We start from the raw sequence: 19,882 nt of genomic DNA, 5'->3' as shown, positions 1-19,882 counted from the left end.
TCCAAGGAATTTTCTATAAACATTTAGTCTGCCATATTGCTAGAAATAGCAGCTAGCAATCATTATTAAAAATGACGCCATTATTAAAAACAGATGCCAATGTGTTGTTAAAAGTGTTTGCAATCCCTAATTATAAAGGTATTGGTTACCACAGAGGAAAATTTTAATTTGGGGCTAAAAGTAACAGTTTATCCTTTTTATTATGCATTACATAAAATTGGTAAATATGTAACTGATTTCCTTTTTCACAAGCTTTTAAATTATTCAAGTATAAATTGTATTTTATTTTAGTAAAATTGAGAGCTGACATTCCTTTTCTATTTCAACTATAAAATCACATATGGATTTTTAAGCAACTTTACTGCAGTGATTCTTGCTTTTTCTAGCTACAAGACAATAAACGGCAGTGTTTATGAGTGCTGATAAGATTCTGAATTCTATTCTGTCCTCATTGTTCCTGCTGTGAAATGATTGCCTATTTTAAAACCACCCAAATAGAGACTGATTGCTATTATGAACAAATAAGACTATTCATAGGAATAACCTTCCTTCTTGGCATTATGGGTAGCAATGGTGATGAAAAGTCATATACTATACTGTAAAAGTCAGTCTTGCAGTGCACCCCAGTCACGGGCACTGAACGTTTCACTCACTTGCTTGTTCATCATTTAACCACTTAACCTATCAGCCATTCAACTCTGTCTCCTTTTCCAGACATAGCTATTTGATGTTTCCAGGCAAAACACATCTTCTTTTGCTTGCTATTCATTAGTGTCCATCAAAATATACTTTTTTATATTAAAAAATAAGAATGTGCTGAGAGGGAATGCCAGAAACAGGCCGTTTTTCTTGGTAATGGACAAATAGCATCAATGGGACCTTCCAGGGGTGAACCCCATGTCTTTCAGATGTTAAATGATTCATCTGACAAGATAATGAATTGGTTGCTTTTTTTCAGGGAAGATTTGCAAAGAATTTCTTTTCCCTGGATAGACGATTTAGAAATGTTGTGAAAGGATATAAAAAGAAAGGATAAAGAAAGAAAGCTAGTTTAATACAAATGGATTCTAGTCAGAACTGTGGACATGTAATACTCGGATATCTTGAAGAATATCTCCTCCTGGGCTGACATGTATTTGAGATAAATATTATTCCTGCAGCTAGAAAATTAGTTTTAAACTTTATTTAGACTCTTATTGAAGGCTGGATGAAAAAAAATCACAGAAGTGATTTTTATTTTATGAATTTATATCTTTATAATAATAATATAAACTTTACTCACCTTTTTATGTGTTTATATAAATAGCTAAGTAGACATAATATCAGAATTTGGGTTAAACATATATCTATACTATTTTTTCCTTAGAAAACAATATCTGAGACAGGGAACATTACAGAGGCATTAAAGAGTTTGGGGAATGGTGATGTCTTAGTTCAAGCTGCTGTAACAAAAGTATTAGGGACTGGGTAGTCTGTAAACAACAGGAATTTATTTTTTACAGATCTGGGGACTGGAAATTCATCATCAGCTTGCCAGAGTAGTTGGGTTATGTTTAGAAATCTCTTCCAGTTTGCAAGCTGAGGACTTCTTGCCCTCGGACTAAAATTGAAACATAGGTTCTTTCTGGGTCTTAAGTCTGCCAGTTTTTGGACTGGAACTACACCAACAATTTTGGTTCTTAGGCCTTCATATTCAGACTAGAGCTATGCCATTGCCTCCCTTGGACCTCTAGCTTTGCTGACTGAAGATATTGGGACTGCTCAGCCTCCATAATTATGTGAGCCAATTCTTTATAATAAATCTGTTATATAATATGTCTACAGATTTACTATATATACTGTAGTAAATATAGTATGGTATATATATACTGTTAGTTCTCTTGGTATCCACCTCTGCCCATCTTCTGAATGTGACAGAAATTAAAGGTATAATCAATAATATCAAACTGTGCTTCACACACAGAGGCAGCAAAATCCATAACATGCATTTTCCTCAATATTTATTGATCAGTCTAGACACATAATCCCTATTAATATGGGGCTTAAAGCAGAAGATAATGTAAATAAACTTAGAACAAGAAATCCACTTTTAAATTTATTTATTAATAATCTAATTTTTTGCAAATTCAAAAAATTGAGGTGAGAAGCAGTCATTCACAAGCATCCTTTGCCTGTAATCAATCAAATCCTTAATGTTTTTCAAGAAAAAAGAACTGCTAATTTTTGATAAATGCAAATACCAAAATGATCTTTACTCATTGAGAGTACTGTGAAATAACACTATCAATTGGAAGTATATTATAATTGATATTTTCTTTTTTTTTTTAAAGATTTTATTTATTTGTTTGACAGACAGAGATCACAAGTAGGCAGAGAGGCAGGCAGAGAGAGAGGAGGAAGCAGGCTCCCTGCTGAGCGGAGAGCCCGATGCGGGGCTTGATCCCAGAACCCTGGGATCATGACCTGAGCTGAAGGCAGAAGCTTAAACCCACTGACCCACCCAGGGCGCCCTATAATTGACATTTTCTAGCGATGTATAAAACCCCTGCTGTCTAGGATTCTAGATGTGGTACTATTAATGTCAATGAAATTGAAATAGGAAGTCTTTGGAAAGTTGTACATGGTATTCAGATGTTAGGATTCCCATAATATTAGTCAAAAGTGACAATGGAACTTTTAGTGACCCATTAAAGTTGCTCCTTCAATGCAGCTGGTTTTCACTCATTCCTGAGGAAAAGTGTGACCAGCCATCTAACAACAAAGTAAGAGTTTTAAGCTAATTTGGATTTACTCAGTTTGTCAATAATTCTCAAGGCACTTCGCCGCCTATATTGCAGAAAGAACAATCAATTATTCCAGAAAAAAAGATGAATTCACAGGTATAAGAGACTGAATTAGGGCCATTGTGACGGGAGTAGAAGGATAGGAAAATAGGGGAAGAGACAGTACAGGCATGGTATTAAGGGTCATTCAAGGAGTTTTCTGTTTTTGAGATACAATGATTGATCCACTTTCTGGGTAACTGAAAGTTTTCCATTTTCATATTTTAGAAGAGTACAATACTAGAAATGGATTTGGTTTAAGAGCAATATATCCCTAAAATGTTAGCTATGGCTTCCACTTCAGTCCTTTGAAAACGTGTCTATCACCATTGGTTATTACAAAAAAATTAAGTATACTAAAATAAATGGCAGAAGGAGAGATTGGTTCAGGAGGTTAAGCTGTTGATTGAAATAAGTGAATTCATGAGAGGGAGGAAAAAGTTCCACTGAGGAATTTGAGTCTTGTGCAGTCCAATCTTGCCTGAGCTGACCCTATTACTATAGGCAAGCCAATTAACCTCCTTGTGCCTTGGCTGCTTATCTGTAAAGTGAAGATAATAATGATCCACTAAAAGAACTGCAAATCATTCTATAAACACCAACAGTTATAAAAATAATATAAATAATTAGCTCAGTTGTAAGATTTTAGTCTTCAACCCAGAGTTTAAACATCTCTCGGCCTAAATAGTATGTCAGGTTTAATTTTTGTCAAACAGCTTTTTATGTATATGCATGTGATAGAGTGAACTCATATTTAATTTCATATATAGCCAAATTTGTATTTATTGAAAGTGTACCTTCTCTTTCTGATGCCTGTTGTTCAGTCTGCAATACACTGTGTCCTAGATTATCACTGTAACTCCTATTGGCAGCACAGGGTTTAACACAGTGTAGGAGCTGTTGAGAAAGAAGTAGGGAGGGGGACTTAGGGGGAGGAAAAGGCACTTCTAATTTCTTTTTAAATGACAAGTCTTCTTGCCTGTTAAATAAGAGTATGCTTTTATTATTCCATAAGCCTATTGCAATTATATTAACTATAATTAAGCAATTCAAATTGGATCAGCAGGCACATAATAGCATGCCAAGAAGTGGCAAAATGAAGGGGATCCTAGTTGTGTTTTATTGTGGATTCACTTATTCACATTGAAATTGTCATCTCTTTTGTGGTATTTCCAATAATTTTGTGGTAAGAGTTTATAAAACTGTATTTCTTCAGTGCCATAAAGATTACCTGTTACTGTAATTATTCTTGGTTATCATGCTACACTTTCTTTAGCAGATAAAAGGAAATAACAACTAAACAATAAAATATTTACAGAATTGGATTGACTGTTTCTTTGTGAACTTGGAAAAGAATTATATATTCTGTTCAATTTCTTCTTTTTAAAAATTAATGTCTAGTAAATATGTAGGCTGCTTCCTTGATGATATTAATGACTCAGACATGTGACTACCATGTTTTTGCTGGCGTGATCTGGCCTATAGCTAAATGGTTGTCTAGAGATCCTGGTTAGTGACCAGGACTAGTTAGTAAGGGACAGTGAACTGGACAGAAAAAACCTTTAACTTTCAGCCAGTTCTTCTGTTTTATGTGACTACTGTTGTCCTCACCTTTGTTCAGCTGAAGTGGGGAATACACATTTGATTTCTTCACTGAAGCCTGAGCAATATATCTAACATGTAATGTGCGTTTTATTCAATTCTCACCTGACTAAGACTTCTTTCCCAGTCTCCATTTCTTTCTGCTCTGGCGTTGCTCCCTTTGATTCTGTTGCATTTTGATGGTCAGGGCTTGGGGTCAGATCTTTGAGTGAATTTTTCTCGGAGATTTTATCTGTGGAAAGGAAACAACATTTAGACAGAAGAATATATGCCACTCTTGATAAGTCATATTGTACAGTATAAATTATAAATGCTTCTTGTTTCTCCAAAATAGTCATAGGAATGCTTCCCCTAGGATTCTTGCTAAACAAAGTTGGACCTTATGCAGGTGAAATTAACTTGTAGATATCTTCAGGCTGATAAAAAGTATACTTAGAGTTTGTGTATTATGCAGCAAAAGGTTCATTTGGTATATTTCTCTTTGAAACTAGCTAAACTGAGATTAATAAGGAATAATCATTCAAAAGGCATTTCAGTTCTGCTATAGTATTATTCATAATTTGTGGCTGAAACTGAAGCCTCATAAAATTCAGAAGAATAACACAGAGAGAAGTGATATCATTGACATTATTTTAGAATTTTGCATTCTAATTTTTTAATGAGACAAAATTTTTTGTTTTGTTTTGATCATCTTTAGCTATGACATCTTTTCTGAATAAGCAATACAAACTAATATGTACTAGCTTCATTTTTAGTCCAAAAGTTAAAATTTTCCCTTCAAGCCTACAAATACAATTTCTAATTAAAATAGTTTAAATTGTAGTGTGCCAAGAAAATAATCAATTCACTGCTAAATATTTGGATTATAGAGAAAATTTTAATGAAAGTAAATGACTTAATATAAAAAGAAAATATAGAAGGAGCAAAGAAGTAGAATGAACAAAATTTAATGGTTATTCATTGTCTACAGTTTCTAATTTATTTTTAATTGGATCTCCTGTGCTTAGGAAATTAGAATCAATGCTCAAATCATAACTTTTATTTTTTTGTAATACATTATAATTGGAAAAACTTAAGCCAATCCATTATTTAAAATCTGGATTCACAAAAATGATAAATCATATGTGATCACTTACTTTCACAAAAGTTTTTACCACGTAAGTCCTTTAATATGAAAATTCCTATGATCCATTTAAATCTTCCAAAGTACAAAACTTTTCAGGAACATGTTTCAGGAATAAAGGGAATCACAAAATGGACTCACTACTTAGAGTTTTAAAAAGCTTATGACTAAGAAAGCTGAAATCTCTGGATTTCCAAAAACAAGTTTCTTCATTATGTATCTCCTACCTACATTTATTTCAGAATTACAGTAATTCTGGCTAGAAATAGAAACCACAGTAGTATGTTTAAATGAAAAACCTCCAAATTCCTTATTTTACTTAGGATACAAAGAACCATTACTGTAATCATGTTCTTGGAGTCTGTGTCTAGAGTCTATATGCCAAATGAAATATTCCCACAAATACAGAAACTTAACTGAGAGTGCAGGATAGGGTCCTTCTTACACAAGCACATGTGGTACCCTAGCAAGCTTATCAGTACTGAACAGATTTCAGAGTAAAAAAAATGCACTTTCAATATGTCATTTTGTACTAAGAAGCTTTTGGTAGAAATAAGAGAGAAGGTCTTATTTTCCCTATGTATTCAGTTTAAGCCATATTTTCCTAATTCTCTTTATCTAACAAAAAATCATTTTTCAAATCTCTAACATTATACTACATATTGCTGCCTAGGAAAGTGAAAGCCAAATCTTTTTCCCATATCTACAAACACTGGGGTAAATACTGTAAGATCTTTTAGAGCAGAGTTCTTAACCTCTGGCCACAGTTGCCTAGTGCACCTATGGATTGGAACTTTTGAGACTGTATGTTGCATATGCATTTTTTACATGGAGAGGATTTAAGGTTAACATGAGTTTCTCAAAGAAGTCGGGGCCAAAAAAGGTTATGAACCATTGTGTTCATATATTTTTCTAAGAGCACCTGCATCCCTCCCCCCAAATTAGTATTGAAATAGAGCATGGAATATGAGTAAAAGAATCATAAAAAAATCCCTCCTGAATATAAAACAAGCATAATCTATAAAACAGAGTATTTCTTAAGAGGCTTTTATTGACCATTTCTTATAAAAGCAAATGAATATAAGTTGCATCGCATACTTCCATTACTCATTCAAGCTATAGCATATGCATTGCATTTACAGTACTACTTTTCTGCTAGTACCAATTAAATGACTATCCTGTAACAGTTCTCTTTTCCTCTTCTAATAAGGAATTTCTGTTTATCGTTATAACATTTGGATTAAACTAACTCTAATTAGATCCTTATATCTTACCAGATCTTTTCTAGACATTATCAACACCTTCTAAAATGACACTCCTTCTACTATGGGAAGTTTAGGCTATTTAGAAATTAATTCCAGCCTAATTTGCTTTGTGGATAAGCATTTTAATTACAAAATAAATCCTTAATCACAGCTCGTTGGTGAAAATGAGAAACCAATTATTGACCATTCTTGGATTCTAAGCTGAACAACTTTAAACATACTCATGAGGACTTAAAACAAAAGGATCCCTGTCAACTATAGTCAGTGTGGGTGTCTTTTTATCCATGCAACATGTTATTTGTTTGTGGGAACAGATGGCCAGATTGTTTGCATCATCCTCATCATGGAAGAAATCTAAAATACACAGCAAATCTTGGTCTGGCATCTGGGTGAAGTTTTGTCACCCTCACATTGTAGTTTTCCCCTGCTTCACACATGGACAGCAGGATTCCCTGTTTTGTAGCTGCCCAAACTAATAGTGTATGTCTTTTCTGCCAGCTGTGCTCTTTGCACATTGCATAGCAATTGCCAGATCTCATCAGTACACTTAGTCAAATTCTGCCCTGGAATGTGTGCCCATGGCAGATAGTAAAATCTGGAATCAAAGTGTTCTGATATGGTTGCTTTTATTGAATGTGCAAGAATGAGTACTGAATTTGCCCTCCACACACCTGGCTGATTCTGTCTTTGGCCTGGCAGCATCTCGTTCTGGGCCTCTGTAATACACTTTCAAACTGCTTGGCCCCCTTGTAGCAGCACATTAAAGAGACCTGTGCAGGTGTGAAACATCTGCTTCCATCTTCAAGTGAGGAAATAAGTGATGCACAAAGCCATTAACCTTCCACATTTTATCAGTGGTACTAAATAATTGCTGGAAAAGGAGGAATCCAAAGAACCTAATTTGGGAATAAGGTTGTGAATTAGACAGGTGTTGGTTCAGTTGGCTTTTTTTTTTTTTTGGATGGATATAAAAAGGAAAAGACTTGAAAATGCTTTTATTCGTTGAAATGTTTGATGTGGGTGATGATATCACTTGGTTAAATTTCTAACTCTTAAAACACCAAATACACTGTGGGTTCTGTCTCAAAAACAAATCTCCTTTTATTAGACACCAACAATATCTGAGTAATTAGATGTTAGGTGAGTTAACAAAAACTAAGTCTGAGTACTTTGATTATATGCATAAGTGACACTATCATTTTCATCTTAATGAATGAACATTTGTAATTAAATGGTAAATAACAGTTTTAAGAAGCGTATAATTTATGATTAGTCTCTGGTACTTGAGATTGTATTTTTGACTCAGCCTGTGTTTAATTTTGTTGTTACTAGAATATTTAGTGTTCTTACAAAATTTTTAACTATAACACTTTGACCATATTTGACATTTTATTATATCTTTGTGGATTGTCAAATGACATGGAGGAAGCTGGCAAATATTATACCGATGTGTATAAAATGGAACCTGAGGAAGTGTCCTAAAATGTCACAGAATTTGAAAAATGGAATATTTTATATTAGAAATGCTCATGCAATCTATAAAAAATCCAGAGGAGAAAGAATCAGAGTAGGTGAGAGTTCTGGAAACCATCTCATAAGGCATGGTTAAGGAACTTAGAGTCTTTAGCTAAAGTACTGAAGACTGACTAGTGATGTGGCAGTTATTTCAGATTCTTTGAAGGGCTGTTGTATAGAAAAGAATATTATTTTAATATATTTTATTATTTTAATTAATTTAATAATATAATATCTGGTATATTATTTCATATTAGCAGAAGGCAGAAGAAAGATCCATCAATGGGATTTACAAAACGGACAAATAAAATCCCGGACATTCTAACAACTACATTTGTCTTACAGTGAAACATATGGCTTTGTGAGGCAGTGAAACCTCTGTTGCTGGAGGTAGATAGACAGATGCTGGAGACTGCATTAAGGGAGGTAAAATGGGGTCCTTGCATTGGATCAGAGGTTAGAAGTCTTCTAGTCAGCCTTAATGTGCCAGAAAGTCCTAAAGAGATTTTTATATTTAGGGAGTTTTCTTTTTTAATTTTAAGATACATCATCACAAGCAAAGAAATGAATTAATCAACAAAAAATACAGAGCCATCTAAGGTAGCTTTTGTACTGCGCAAAATGCCGGATCCTGTCCTCCTTCAATGTCATGCTTAGTTTCAGGTACTTTTGTACTGGGATTAGTTCATCTAGAAAATACATTTAACGTACAGTTTATATTAAAGAGTGTGGTGAGTTACTGGTGCTGGGTACTAAATACAGAACTCTAATCCTTACATCACTAATTCTCTGGGTGACTCTGGATAAGTTGCTTTTCTATAACAGTTTCCTCATCCATAAAATGAGAAATACTTTTGTCATGGGTATTTCTGTGAGGATTAGATAAAGACTCCATTCAAGAAAAATGCAATATAAACACAGTGTTCCACCAGCCTGACTGGGATAAATTAGCTTTAAAAAAAGTCTATTAACTCTTTCAAATCTGCACAGCATTGACATAAATGAAGCATGCAGGAGCTGTTATTTACTTAAAAGTGTTTCAGGAATCAGGAAAGCAGAATGCAACTTCTTACAAATCATCTATATTCTTTAGCAGAAAAAAAAAGCCTAAAAACAGTTCGATTTAATTGAATTATGCAGGTATATTTAAATCATGAAAACTATAAAATATATAGTATTTTATCAGAAAAATAAAAAGTAAAAATAAAAAACATCCTATCCACATTGGTTAGAATCTCTTAAGTTTTTAGTTCGTAAAATAGGTGGAAACCGAGGAAGTTTTTCAGTTAAGAGTCTGGCCTTCTATTTGATATTTAAAACAAAGAATAATCTCTATGCCTAACTTCTCCTAGCTGATCAGATCTCTTTACTTCTCCACCTTTAACGAGGCATCTCTGTTCTGTATTATACATAGGAATGGTTACTGATTGTGCGTACAGATGGTGACCTGATCTAAAGAAGGTGGCCAGTCCACAGTTGGCTGGTGATTTGGGTGGTGGTATGATAGGCTCTGCCCAATAGGAATAATGGTTGCTATCTAAGTCTGTCAGACCATTCTCTCTGGAATTTAGACTGGGAAATGAGTAGATGGGAGTGAGAGCAGTCCAGAGTGGATATGCAGAGAGAAATGCAGCAATCATGAAAAATGAAGCCATGTTGACTATGAGTGAGAGGCAGAGAGAGCAATTAGCTCCTAGGGCTGACTCTCTCCCTTGAATGGTTTTCCAGTTACCCATAGGTTTTCTTACCCTGGAGCCCTTGCCACTGAAGGCTCCATCCCTTCCCAAATTACATCCCTGTCCCTTGCTAAATCCGCATGGTTAGTACTTTCCTTCATCATGTCAAATTATAAAGAACAATCAAATTTATCTTTTTTCTAGACCAAGTTTTCAGAAATTTCACATGCTGTGTTGATTCTTTTCTCATTCCTTTTGTTCATCATCACATCAGGTATCATTTTGAAAGAATATTTCTTATTAAGTTTATTAATGGTAAGTAATTGTTTTCATTATAAGGGTTTTTTCTTTCTCCTTTTTTTTTTTCTTTTTGGATGAAGCAGAAAAATATGCTTAAGTAGTTTTGGCAAAAAGTTTCATTCATTTTGTTGTTGTTATTTCTATATTCCCACTTTGTCTTTTGGCTGATGAGTAGAATTGACACTTATAGAAAGTGGACTATACTACTAAAATTAGCCATAGTAGCTACTGTGCATGACAATGGAACTGATTGATCTTATATAGGGAAGACTTTACTGATTTTTAAAAATTAAATTTCTGTACATAGTCTGGCTATTCTCCTATTTCATACAAGGCAAATGAAATTTGTATAAGTTAACTGTGATTATCAAGAACTAAAGAGTGGTTTCCTATTAAACAAGCTAGGATTTTCCCTTCTTTTTTCCTGCTATATTTAAAAAATTAATATACTTTATTTTTTAGAGTATTTTTAATTCTAGAGTGGTTTTTAACTTTCCAGATTTTTGTCCAAACTAAGTTGGCTGAGATGCAGCACAGGTCATTTTGGATGGTGATGGGGGACTGGCAAGGCCTGGGGCACCTCTGCAGACCTGGAAATATATTAGACTTGGAACCTAGAGCTCTCGGCTGTAGACAGCTATTTGGCACAGGAGGCCCAGAAGAGGATACTACACTTGCAGTCTGTTTGCAACACAAATATGGGATGGAGGGCATGAGTGATAGAAAGGGAAGAGTAAGAATCTTGAATTGCAAGATTCAGAATTCTGTCAAGGGTTGTCACTATTCATACATGAATACATACATGAATAACATCAAGTACCTACCATGTGGTTGGTTAGAGATCACAAAATGGTCATATGGCAAGATTTTAGTTTTTATTTCAGTGATTTAAAAAGAGAATATTCAAACATTTAAAAAAGTTGGTATTTAAAAATTGGGAGATTTCAAGTTAAAATTTGTATTTGCAGTTGCTCTTGATATCTGGCAGCACTCACCTCTCATCCCCACATGGCAGTGATTGCTTGGAGCCTGGCCTCTGGCCTGTTTAAACAGAGCATGCATGGTCCTCATTTACACTATCTGACTTCTACCAACATTGGAATTTATCAACCTCAGTGCTAAATGTTTTACATATATTAACTAATTTAATTTGTACTTACAACCTACAAGATTGATGACAGTGTTAACCTTATTTTATACATGAGCAAACTGAGACTCAGAGATGTCAACTATCTTGACTAAGTAAGGTCACTCAAAGCTATTAAGTGGTAGAGATATAATTTGAATTCAAGCGTGTCAAACTCTAAAACCAGTGCTTTTGCTAGTACTATATACTGTCAATGTACTGAATTTACGCTATTGATTGCAGCAAAACTCAATTTCTTATTTCTCTTTTGTTATTAAGTACAGAGTATTTTAAAGCCATATAGATTAGTTTTCTGATGCTGTAGCAAACAAGCTTACAGGCTTAGAACAACACTGGTTTATTGTTTTCTAGCTTGTAGAGGCTGCCCTTCCTCCGTCTTCAGATTGCATCATCCCATCTTCTTCTGTCTTTGACTCTCCCGCGTTTTTCCTACAAGAACTCCTTAATTATATTGAGGCCTTCTGGATAATCTTCCCATCTCACACTCCTTAACTTAATAACATCAGTGTTTTTTTCCCCTCATGTAAAAAATTCATAGTTTTTAGGGATTAGGGTATGGATGTCTTTTAAGAGCCATTAGTCAACCTACCATACCATACTAGCTATGGGCACCTAACTTTGATCCATTTCCACACTAAGTCACCTTCCAATATCATAAACTATTAAGGAAATCATTTACATATCCTCTACTGGTACCAAAACATTTTTTAAAGCAGGACTTAATGTGCTATAAGTGAAGTGGAAGCCTAAGAAAGATGATTATAATCAAAAGAGGACTTTAGAAAGTTATCTCTATTTGAATCCAAAATGTATTACGTTCTTCATTTCCATGGCAGATAAAAATTAAACCACGCTCTGCAGAAGATAAGAGTTCTATAATCAGAAATCAACATCTGCAGATATTGTGACATTGCACCTGCATGTTTTGAAGTGAAGAATATAAAAATACCAAGCACATATAAAAGGCTATCTTTAAACACTAATAATTTTGCTTTTCAAAACAAAATATCTTAAATATAACTGTTATTCTTATTAAAGCCTTTGAAGACATGCTAACTCTGCAGATTTAAATGAAACTAATTTTTTTTCCTGTCGACTCAAAAAGCTTCTCTGTTAAATGAAGCTTCCACAAGAGTTTTTACTACCAACTATGAAAAATTAAGCTTACAAATACACTTCAAAAAAAGTATAACAAAGATAAGAATAAACTTGTCATCCCAAAGATGTGATCCTTGGTTTCCTACCATTAAGGCTGTATGTTTATATGAGAAAAAATGTTGATTTGAAACCATCACTGTTATAAAACAACTCATAGTAAAAAAGAATGGTAGCAGAACGTACAGGTGTATATGTTCAATGGTTACTTACAAAATATTGGACATGGTCTTAAAAAAGGAATTGGGCCTGCTACGGAATCACTGATACAGGAATGAGTTATGGTAGCCTTAGTACTAGATAAGATTTCTAATGGAGAAAGTTTAAAGGAAGAAGAGCAGAGGTCTGGTCATTGAAACTTTAAACATGTACAAGCCACATCGATTTTATTATTTTGTAAAACTTATTTGAAATTAGATTGTTCATTATATGCCTATGTTAAGACAGACTTGGCCCATATTGTTTGCTACTGTATATCTAGTCCATAGACTGATGCCTGGCACACAGTAGGTATTAAAAAAACATTTATTGAGTAAGTGACTGAAAGAAGAAATAATGTTCTTATAAACATTCAGATCCTTAAGGTATCTCAAGTATGGTTTACCCCAGGTGATCTACGTAGTTAAGGTAACACATTTAGAGAGAGATGCATTTTACTTTATAGATTTTTTCCTATAGATTTGGATTCTGACCTTGTATTTTGGTGTGTGACTCTTCAGATGTGACAGGAGTCATCTTGGTTTGGAGAGATTTGTTTTCACTTTTGTTTTCTCCCTTTAAGAAACAAAATAAAGGTTGTACATGACAGATTTACATAAAAGAAATCTAAACGTAAAATACAACAGAGTTTTTTCATTCAGTGATCAAGCCAATCGTCAAAGTTTATCATTTGTTTATGGTATACTACAAATGATAATTCTTGTACTTAAATGAATATTCTTGGCTCTACTATTGAATAATCAGCCCTGACCTTCACGGCTTGCTGGCCTCAGGCACTCTATTTTTGTCTGTGTGGTTGCTGCATCTCCCTGGCACATGTTCACCCAATTTCACTCCTCACTCCCCACAGCTCCAGTGTTGGCTTTGGTCTATGTCTTTAGTAGTAGAACTTAAAGTGAAAGAGAGAAGAAAGTAGTCTAGTTTCTTAATTCAGAGCTCTCTTCTTTCTTCTCTTTGTTGATTTCATTTGTTTCTGTCTCATTTGTCTGAGCCTCTAAGTTTTCCTTTGAAATGTATGTATGTCTCACTGGATGTGGCCGGTGCGTGTCTGAGGATGTTCCTATGGGGACAGAGATATAAGGAAAGACTATGGAAATGTTGGCTCCCAAGCTGTTCACAGTTTAGAAGGGGAAACAAACACTAAAAAATATAAATGTAAGGAAATATTATAGGTGATGAGACAATGTAGAGGATAGAACAGGACAGAAGGGTGGAATGGTCAATTCTACAGGAGGAGAAGGAAAGGGAGGAGAGTATTACAAATCAAGATGATTTTCTTTTTTGAATAAACAGGATATGGAAAATATTCCAGGCAGAGGATGCCTCTTTAACAATAGTCCAAGGTGTGATTGTATACTTGGGGGAGACTAAAGTAGAAATGGTTGAATGGGAAATAGTGTGAGAAAATAAGGCTAGCTAAATAGGCAGGGACAAGGGCCTTGAGAATTTCACAAGTGTTGATGGGGTGTTTGACATTATTTATAGGCACTATATGTCAGGAACATTGTAAACTGGAAAATAAATTAATCAGATGATTTAATTTAAGCCTGACAGTAACCATATGCGTTAGGCAAGACAGCTATTATTATTTTTATGTTCTTGAGTAGGAAATTGATTAAGTAGCTAGAAAGATATGGATCCCTGGATATATTATGAAGTAGTGGTAAAGCCCTCTGACTTCAATCAAGTACTTTTACATCATATTATGATGTTATTCATAAACATTCCATTATAGTATTTTCATGTATACAAATGTTGATTTATGTGAATGGTGTCTTATTCTGTAGTATGAGAGTTTGGAATAGTCTTAGTTTGCAGATCTTGATTTATTGGTTATTGACCAACGGAAGTCACCTATGATATTTTGGTTTAAGAAGAAACTCTTTATTTATTTATTTATTTATTTTTTAAGAAGAAACTCTTTAAATGAAACTTTAAAAGAACAATGTGAATCGATTTATTCATTCCTGAATATCTTCCTATAGGCCTCAAAACATCTATTTGTATTTCAGAAACTTGTTGTTTAAATGTCACTTTAAAAGGTTATATTCTATTGATAAAAATGATTTTTAACTTTCTGTCATCTTTAATATTTAGCATATTTGAAACTAGAGAATAACTCTATTTCCTCAACCAACATATTATTACATCTAAAGAATATAGATGCAAATAATTTCCCAAAATATGCCTTTTAAAATATAATGTGATGCCCATAGACTTCATGTTAACATCCATAAATTGGTACCATCAGAATGTCATGGGATATACATAAGAGTTGTTCTACCTGTGTCTAGTTTAAGTACTTCTCCAGTATTACTGTCATGGGATATACACCAAGAGTTGTTCTACCTGTGTTTAGTCTAAGCACTTCTCCAGTATTACTATTTCTATATTTTTAAGGATTTATTTATTTATTTTTATTGTGTTATGCGAGTCACCATACAGTACATCATTATTTTTTGATGCAATGTTCCATGATTCATTGCTCATGCATGGATCCAGTGCTCCATGCAATCAATGGCCTCCTTAATATCCACCACCAGGCTCACCCAACACCCCACAACCCTCCCTTCTAAAATCCTCCATTTGTTTCCCGGAGTCCATAGTCTTTCATGGTTCTTTTCCCACTACGATTTCTTCCCCTTCATTTTTCCCTTTTTCTAATGTCCTCCATGCTATTCTTTATGTTCCACAAATAAGTGAAACCATATGATAATTGACTTTCTCTGTTTGACTCATTTCACTTAGCATAATCTCCTCCAGTCCCAACCATGCTGATGCAAAAGTTGGGTATTCATCCTTTCTGATGGCTAATATTCCATTGTGTATATGGACCACATCTTCTTATTTATTTATTTATTTATTTATTTATTTATTTATTTTTAAAAGATTTTATTTATTTATTTGCCAGAGAGAGAGAGAGAGAGAGAGTGAGCACAGGCAGACAGAGTGGCAGAGGGAGAAGCAGGCTCCCTGCGGAGCAAGGAGCCCGATGTGGGACTCGATCCCAGGACGCTGGGATCATGACCTGAGCTGAAGGCAGCTGCTTAACCAACTGAGCCACCCAGGTGTCCCTGGACCACATCTTCTTTATCCATTTGTCTGTTGAAGGGCATCTTATCTCTTTCCACATTTTGGCTATTGTGGACATGCTGATATGAACATTGGGGTGCATACGGCCCTTCTTTTCACTACATCTATATTTTGGGGGCAAATACCCAGTAGTGCAATTACTGGATCATAGAGTAGCTCTATTTTTAATGTCTTGAGGAATTTCCACACTGTTTTCCAAAGTGGCTACACCAATTTGCATTCCCACCAAGAGTGTAAGAGGGTTCCCCTTTCTCAACAACTTCTCCAATATATGTTTTTTCTTGCCTTGTCAATTTTTGCTGTTCTAATTGTTGTAAGTTGGTATCTCAATGTGGTTTTGATTTGAATTTCCCTGATGGCTAATGATGATGAGGACTTTTTCATGTGTCTGTTAGCCATTTGTATGTCTTCTTTGGAGAAGTGTCTGCTCATGTCTTCTGCCCATTTTTTGACTTGATTATCTGTTTTTTGGGTGTTGAGTTTGAGAAGTTCTTTATAGATCTTGGCTATCAGCCCTTTGTTTGTAGTGTCATTTGCAAAATCTCTCCTCCCATTCTGTGGGTTGCCTTTTTGTTTTGTCGACAGTTTCCTTTGCTGTGAAGAAGTTTTTTTTTATCTTGATGAAGTCCCAAAAGTTCATTTTCGCTTTCATTTCCTTGCCTTTGGAGACCTGTCTTGAAAGAAGCTGCTGTGGCTGATGTCGAAGAGGTTACTGCCTATATTCTCTTCTAGGATTTTGATGGATTCCTGTCTCACACTGAGGTCTTTCATCCATTTAGAGTTTATCTTTGTGTATGGTGTAAGAGAATAGTCCAATTTCATTCTTCTGTATATAGCTATATCCAGTTTTCTCCACACCATTTATAGAAGAGACTGTCTCTCTTCCAGTGGATATTTTTTCCTGTTTTGTCAAAGATTGGTTGGCCAGAGTTGAAATTCCACATATGGGCTCTCTGTTCTGTTCAGTTGGTGTATGTGTCTGTTTTTGTGCCAGAACCATGCTGTCTTGGTGATCACAGCTTTGTAATATAGCTTGAAATCAGGCAATATGATGCCCCCAGTCTTTTTTTTTTTTTTTTCCAACATTTCCTTGGGGATTCAGGGTCCACAATGCTGTGAAACTAGAACTCAGTCACAAGAAGAAGTTTGAAAGAAATTCAAACACTTGGAAGCTAAAGACCATCTTACTGTTTCTGAAGGAAAGAACTGTGTAAGGAGTTTCAGTTCTTTTTGCCTTCTCTCTAACATTCCTTTATCCAGTGAGTTGAGTATTTAGAAAGTTGATTCAACTATAATTCATCTGTTCTGGAGAAGTATAGCCTAGAGATTTAGCTCTCAGGTGCAACAGTCAGATAGAACAGGGCTCCAGTCCAAGCTTTGTCAGTTGTCAGTTGTGTGTAAGCAACAAATTATAACAGGACTCATGGTTACTCTGAAGATTTAATACAATAGTACTGGGAACAGGATAGCAACTTTCCTGGCACATAGAAATTATTGTTAGCTATATGTTCTCTGAGAGAATAACATATTAGTTATTTTTATGTGTTCTGTTGGAAAATAATTATGACAGGCAGGGATTAAATATCATTGAAGTGACTTTTCCAGCAAGAAACACAAGACTAGCTAAAGGAAAATACCCAGTTCAACATCTGTGATATTCCATGAGTTTTTAAACATATAAATAATTTTCAAAATGTGGGAATATTTATATTAGGGTAAGAATTAGAAAAAATTCAAGGGTACTCTCATGAAGCAATGCTAAGCACATTGTCCATATCTGCTCTCCAGTGCAAACACAGTCAATTGTTAATCAGAAATCAAAGACAAATTTTCCAGGGCAAATGCTAAGTAATCTTGGTGTTTTCTATTCTCCAGGCTCATTTAAACCTGAGTCATTAGACCATGCTATTTTAGTCCCTGAGGTACACTCCTGCTTGTACTTGACATCCTTCATCCGAGTCTTTTAGATGGGAAAATAATTATTGCTCTAAAAATCTTACACAGCACTGTTAGGTAAATCTAGTCAGTAATTTATGAAAATTATTCTATAGATAGTTATAAGTGACTATTGATCATATAATTATCACTTTGGACTTATATTTATCATATAAACACAAATTATTATAATAATAATAGTAATTGCCATTTGGGAAGCCTCTACTATGCACTTTATTTTTTTTCCCTCTTTAAAAATATTTTATTTTTAAGTAATCTTCACTCATTATGCAGCTTGAACCCACAACCCTGTGATCAAGAGTCACATGCTCCACCGATGGGGCGCCTGGGTGGCTAAGTGGGTTAAGCCTCTGCCTTCGGCTTGGGTCATGATCCCAGAGTCTTGGGATCAAGCCCCGCATCTGGCTCTCTGCTCAGCGGGGAGCCTGCTTCCCCCACCCCCTTTTGCCTGCCTCTCTGCCTACTTGTGATTTCTGTCAAATAAATAAATAAAATCTTAAAAAAAAAAAAAAGAGTCACATGCTCCACCGAATGAGCCAGCCAGGTGCCCCTTCCAGTACTTTATCGTCACCCTATTGGTGAAGTGTTTAAGAGTCAATTTTAGTCATGATAATTGATCCCTAAATGCTTCAGTATGTGTCTCTAGAAAATAGAGACCTTTTCCTATATAATACAATGCTATTACCATATGATGCTATACTATTATCATATGAACACTAGTCACTCGCAATCCACTAGAGAGAACTCACAAAAAAGGCCACACTTACTTGAAAGGGAGGCCGCTAATTTCTAGTATGCACTTTAGCTATATTGTCTCTAGTTTATAAAACAGGCTATGAAGCAGGTATTATCATCATTTTACAGATGAATAGACCTAGAACTTATGAAAAAAAACTTATCTAGAGCCGGGTTCCTCCACTTTGGTAGTACTGAAATTTTGAACTGGATAATTCTATATTGTGAAGGGCTGCCCTGTACATTCTAGGATGTCTAGCAGCATTTCTGGTCTTTACTGACTAGATGCAAGTAACAGCTCTACCCCTGAGCTGTGACAATCAAAAGTAACTCCATACGTTGCCAATTTTCCTGAATGGCAAAACTATTTCCTTTTCAGGAACTCCTAGTCTAAAGCAATTATTGTTAAATTGTAATTTACCACAGCCAGGATGTTTAACATTCTTTGTTGAAACTAATTCATATAGCCCACTTGATATTTGAGAAATTATTTCTTTTTGAATTATGCAGAAGTGTAAATCAGCAATGAGAAGTTTTACTTGGCTTTTCCAACTCCTAATGTAATCTTCTAAAAATTTATCAATCTGTTTTACAGCAAATACATGAAAAAATAAAGCAAATATATATGGTATATATAAAACAATGTGGATAAACTTCCAAGGACAAACAGTATGACCCAAATGGTAGCAGGTGAAACAGCAATCTTATATACCACAGCATATATTAAAACACTGGACAAAAATCAATCACTAGACAAAAAATGATGATAATCAAGACTGATTTAGGAATATAAGTAGCATACCTGTCTTGTGGATTGCTGAAGCTGATTGCTTGGATCAGGACCTTGTTTATTCTCATCGTTCCCTTCTCTAGGCTTCACCTTGTTGGATTTTATTGTTAACGATTTAAACATTTTCTCTGAGGTGGTTCTGAAAACTTCCGTTTTTATGACTCTGTCTCAGGGTAGAGCAACGTACTTTGTTTTTCTTTTCATTAGTAGACAAGCCAATTAGTTGTTTAATCGGGATTTTGTTCTCGTTAATTCCTAGAGGCAACTCTGTAGCTAGTCAGGGCTTTGGCTTAAAAGCAGCAAATTACTTCTACTTGGGTGATTTGAATTCTGTTTATGAACTTTAAAGAGAAAAAATGCTCATGAGAATAGCTTACAAGTGGATGGAGGATTAAATGAAACTTCATTGTTGATTTGAAGTGTTTAAATGTGATCACACTGCCCACTGGTTTGTTTATTTATTTTTCTTTTCTAATTACCCACC

At 34.7% G+C, this 19,882-nt stretch overlaps 1 protein-coding gene across 2 annotated transcripts in view; it reads right to left on the bottom strand.

The window, feature by feature from the left end:
* The window catches only part of CNGB3 (cyclic nucleotide gated channel subunit beta 3), a gene marked incomplete at both ends in the record, with an annotated part of 145,931 nt that extends 126,410 nt beyond the window's left edge, over positions 1–19,521 (bottom strand). For both annotated transcript variants that reach the window (XM_080802459.1, XM_080802460.1), the window contains 3 exons: positions 4,530–4,656; positions 13,298–13,379; positions 19,411–19,521. In XM_080802459.1, the coding sequence (XP_080658585.1) occupies positions 4,530–4,656; positions 13,298–13,379; positions 19,411–19,521 (320 nt within the window). The remainder of the gene's footprint in view (positions 1–4,529; positions 4,657–13,297; positions 13,380–19,410) is intronic.
* Positions 19,522–19,882: the final 361 nt, after the last annotated feature.

The sequence above is a fragment of the Martes martes genome (genome assembly GCF_963455335.1).
Source record: "Martes martes genome assembly, chromosome: 4".
Classification (NCBI taxonomy): Eukaryota; Metazoa; Chordata; class Mammalia; order Carnivora; family Mustelidae; genus Martes; species Martes martes.
The sequence above is the reverse complement of the archived record's forward strand: the minus strand, read 5'-3'. Positions and strand labels throughout refer to the sequence as shown.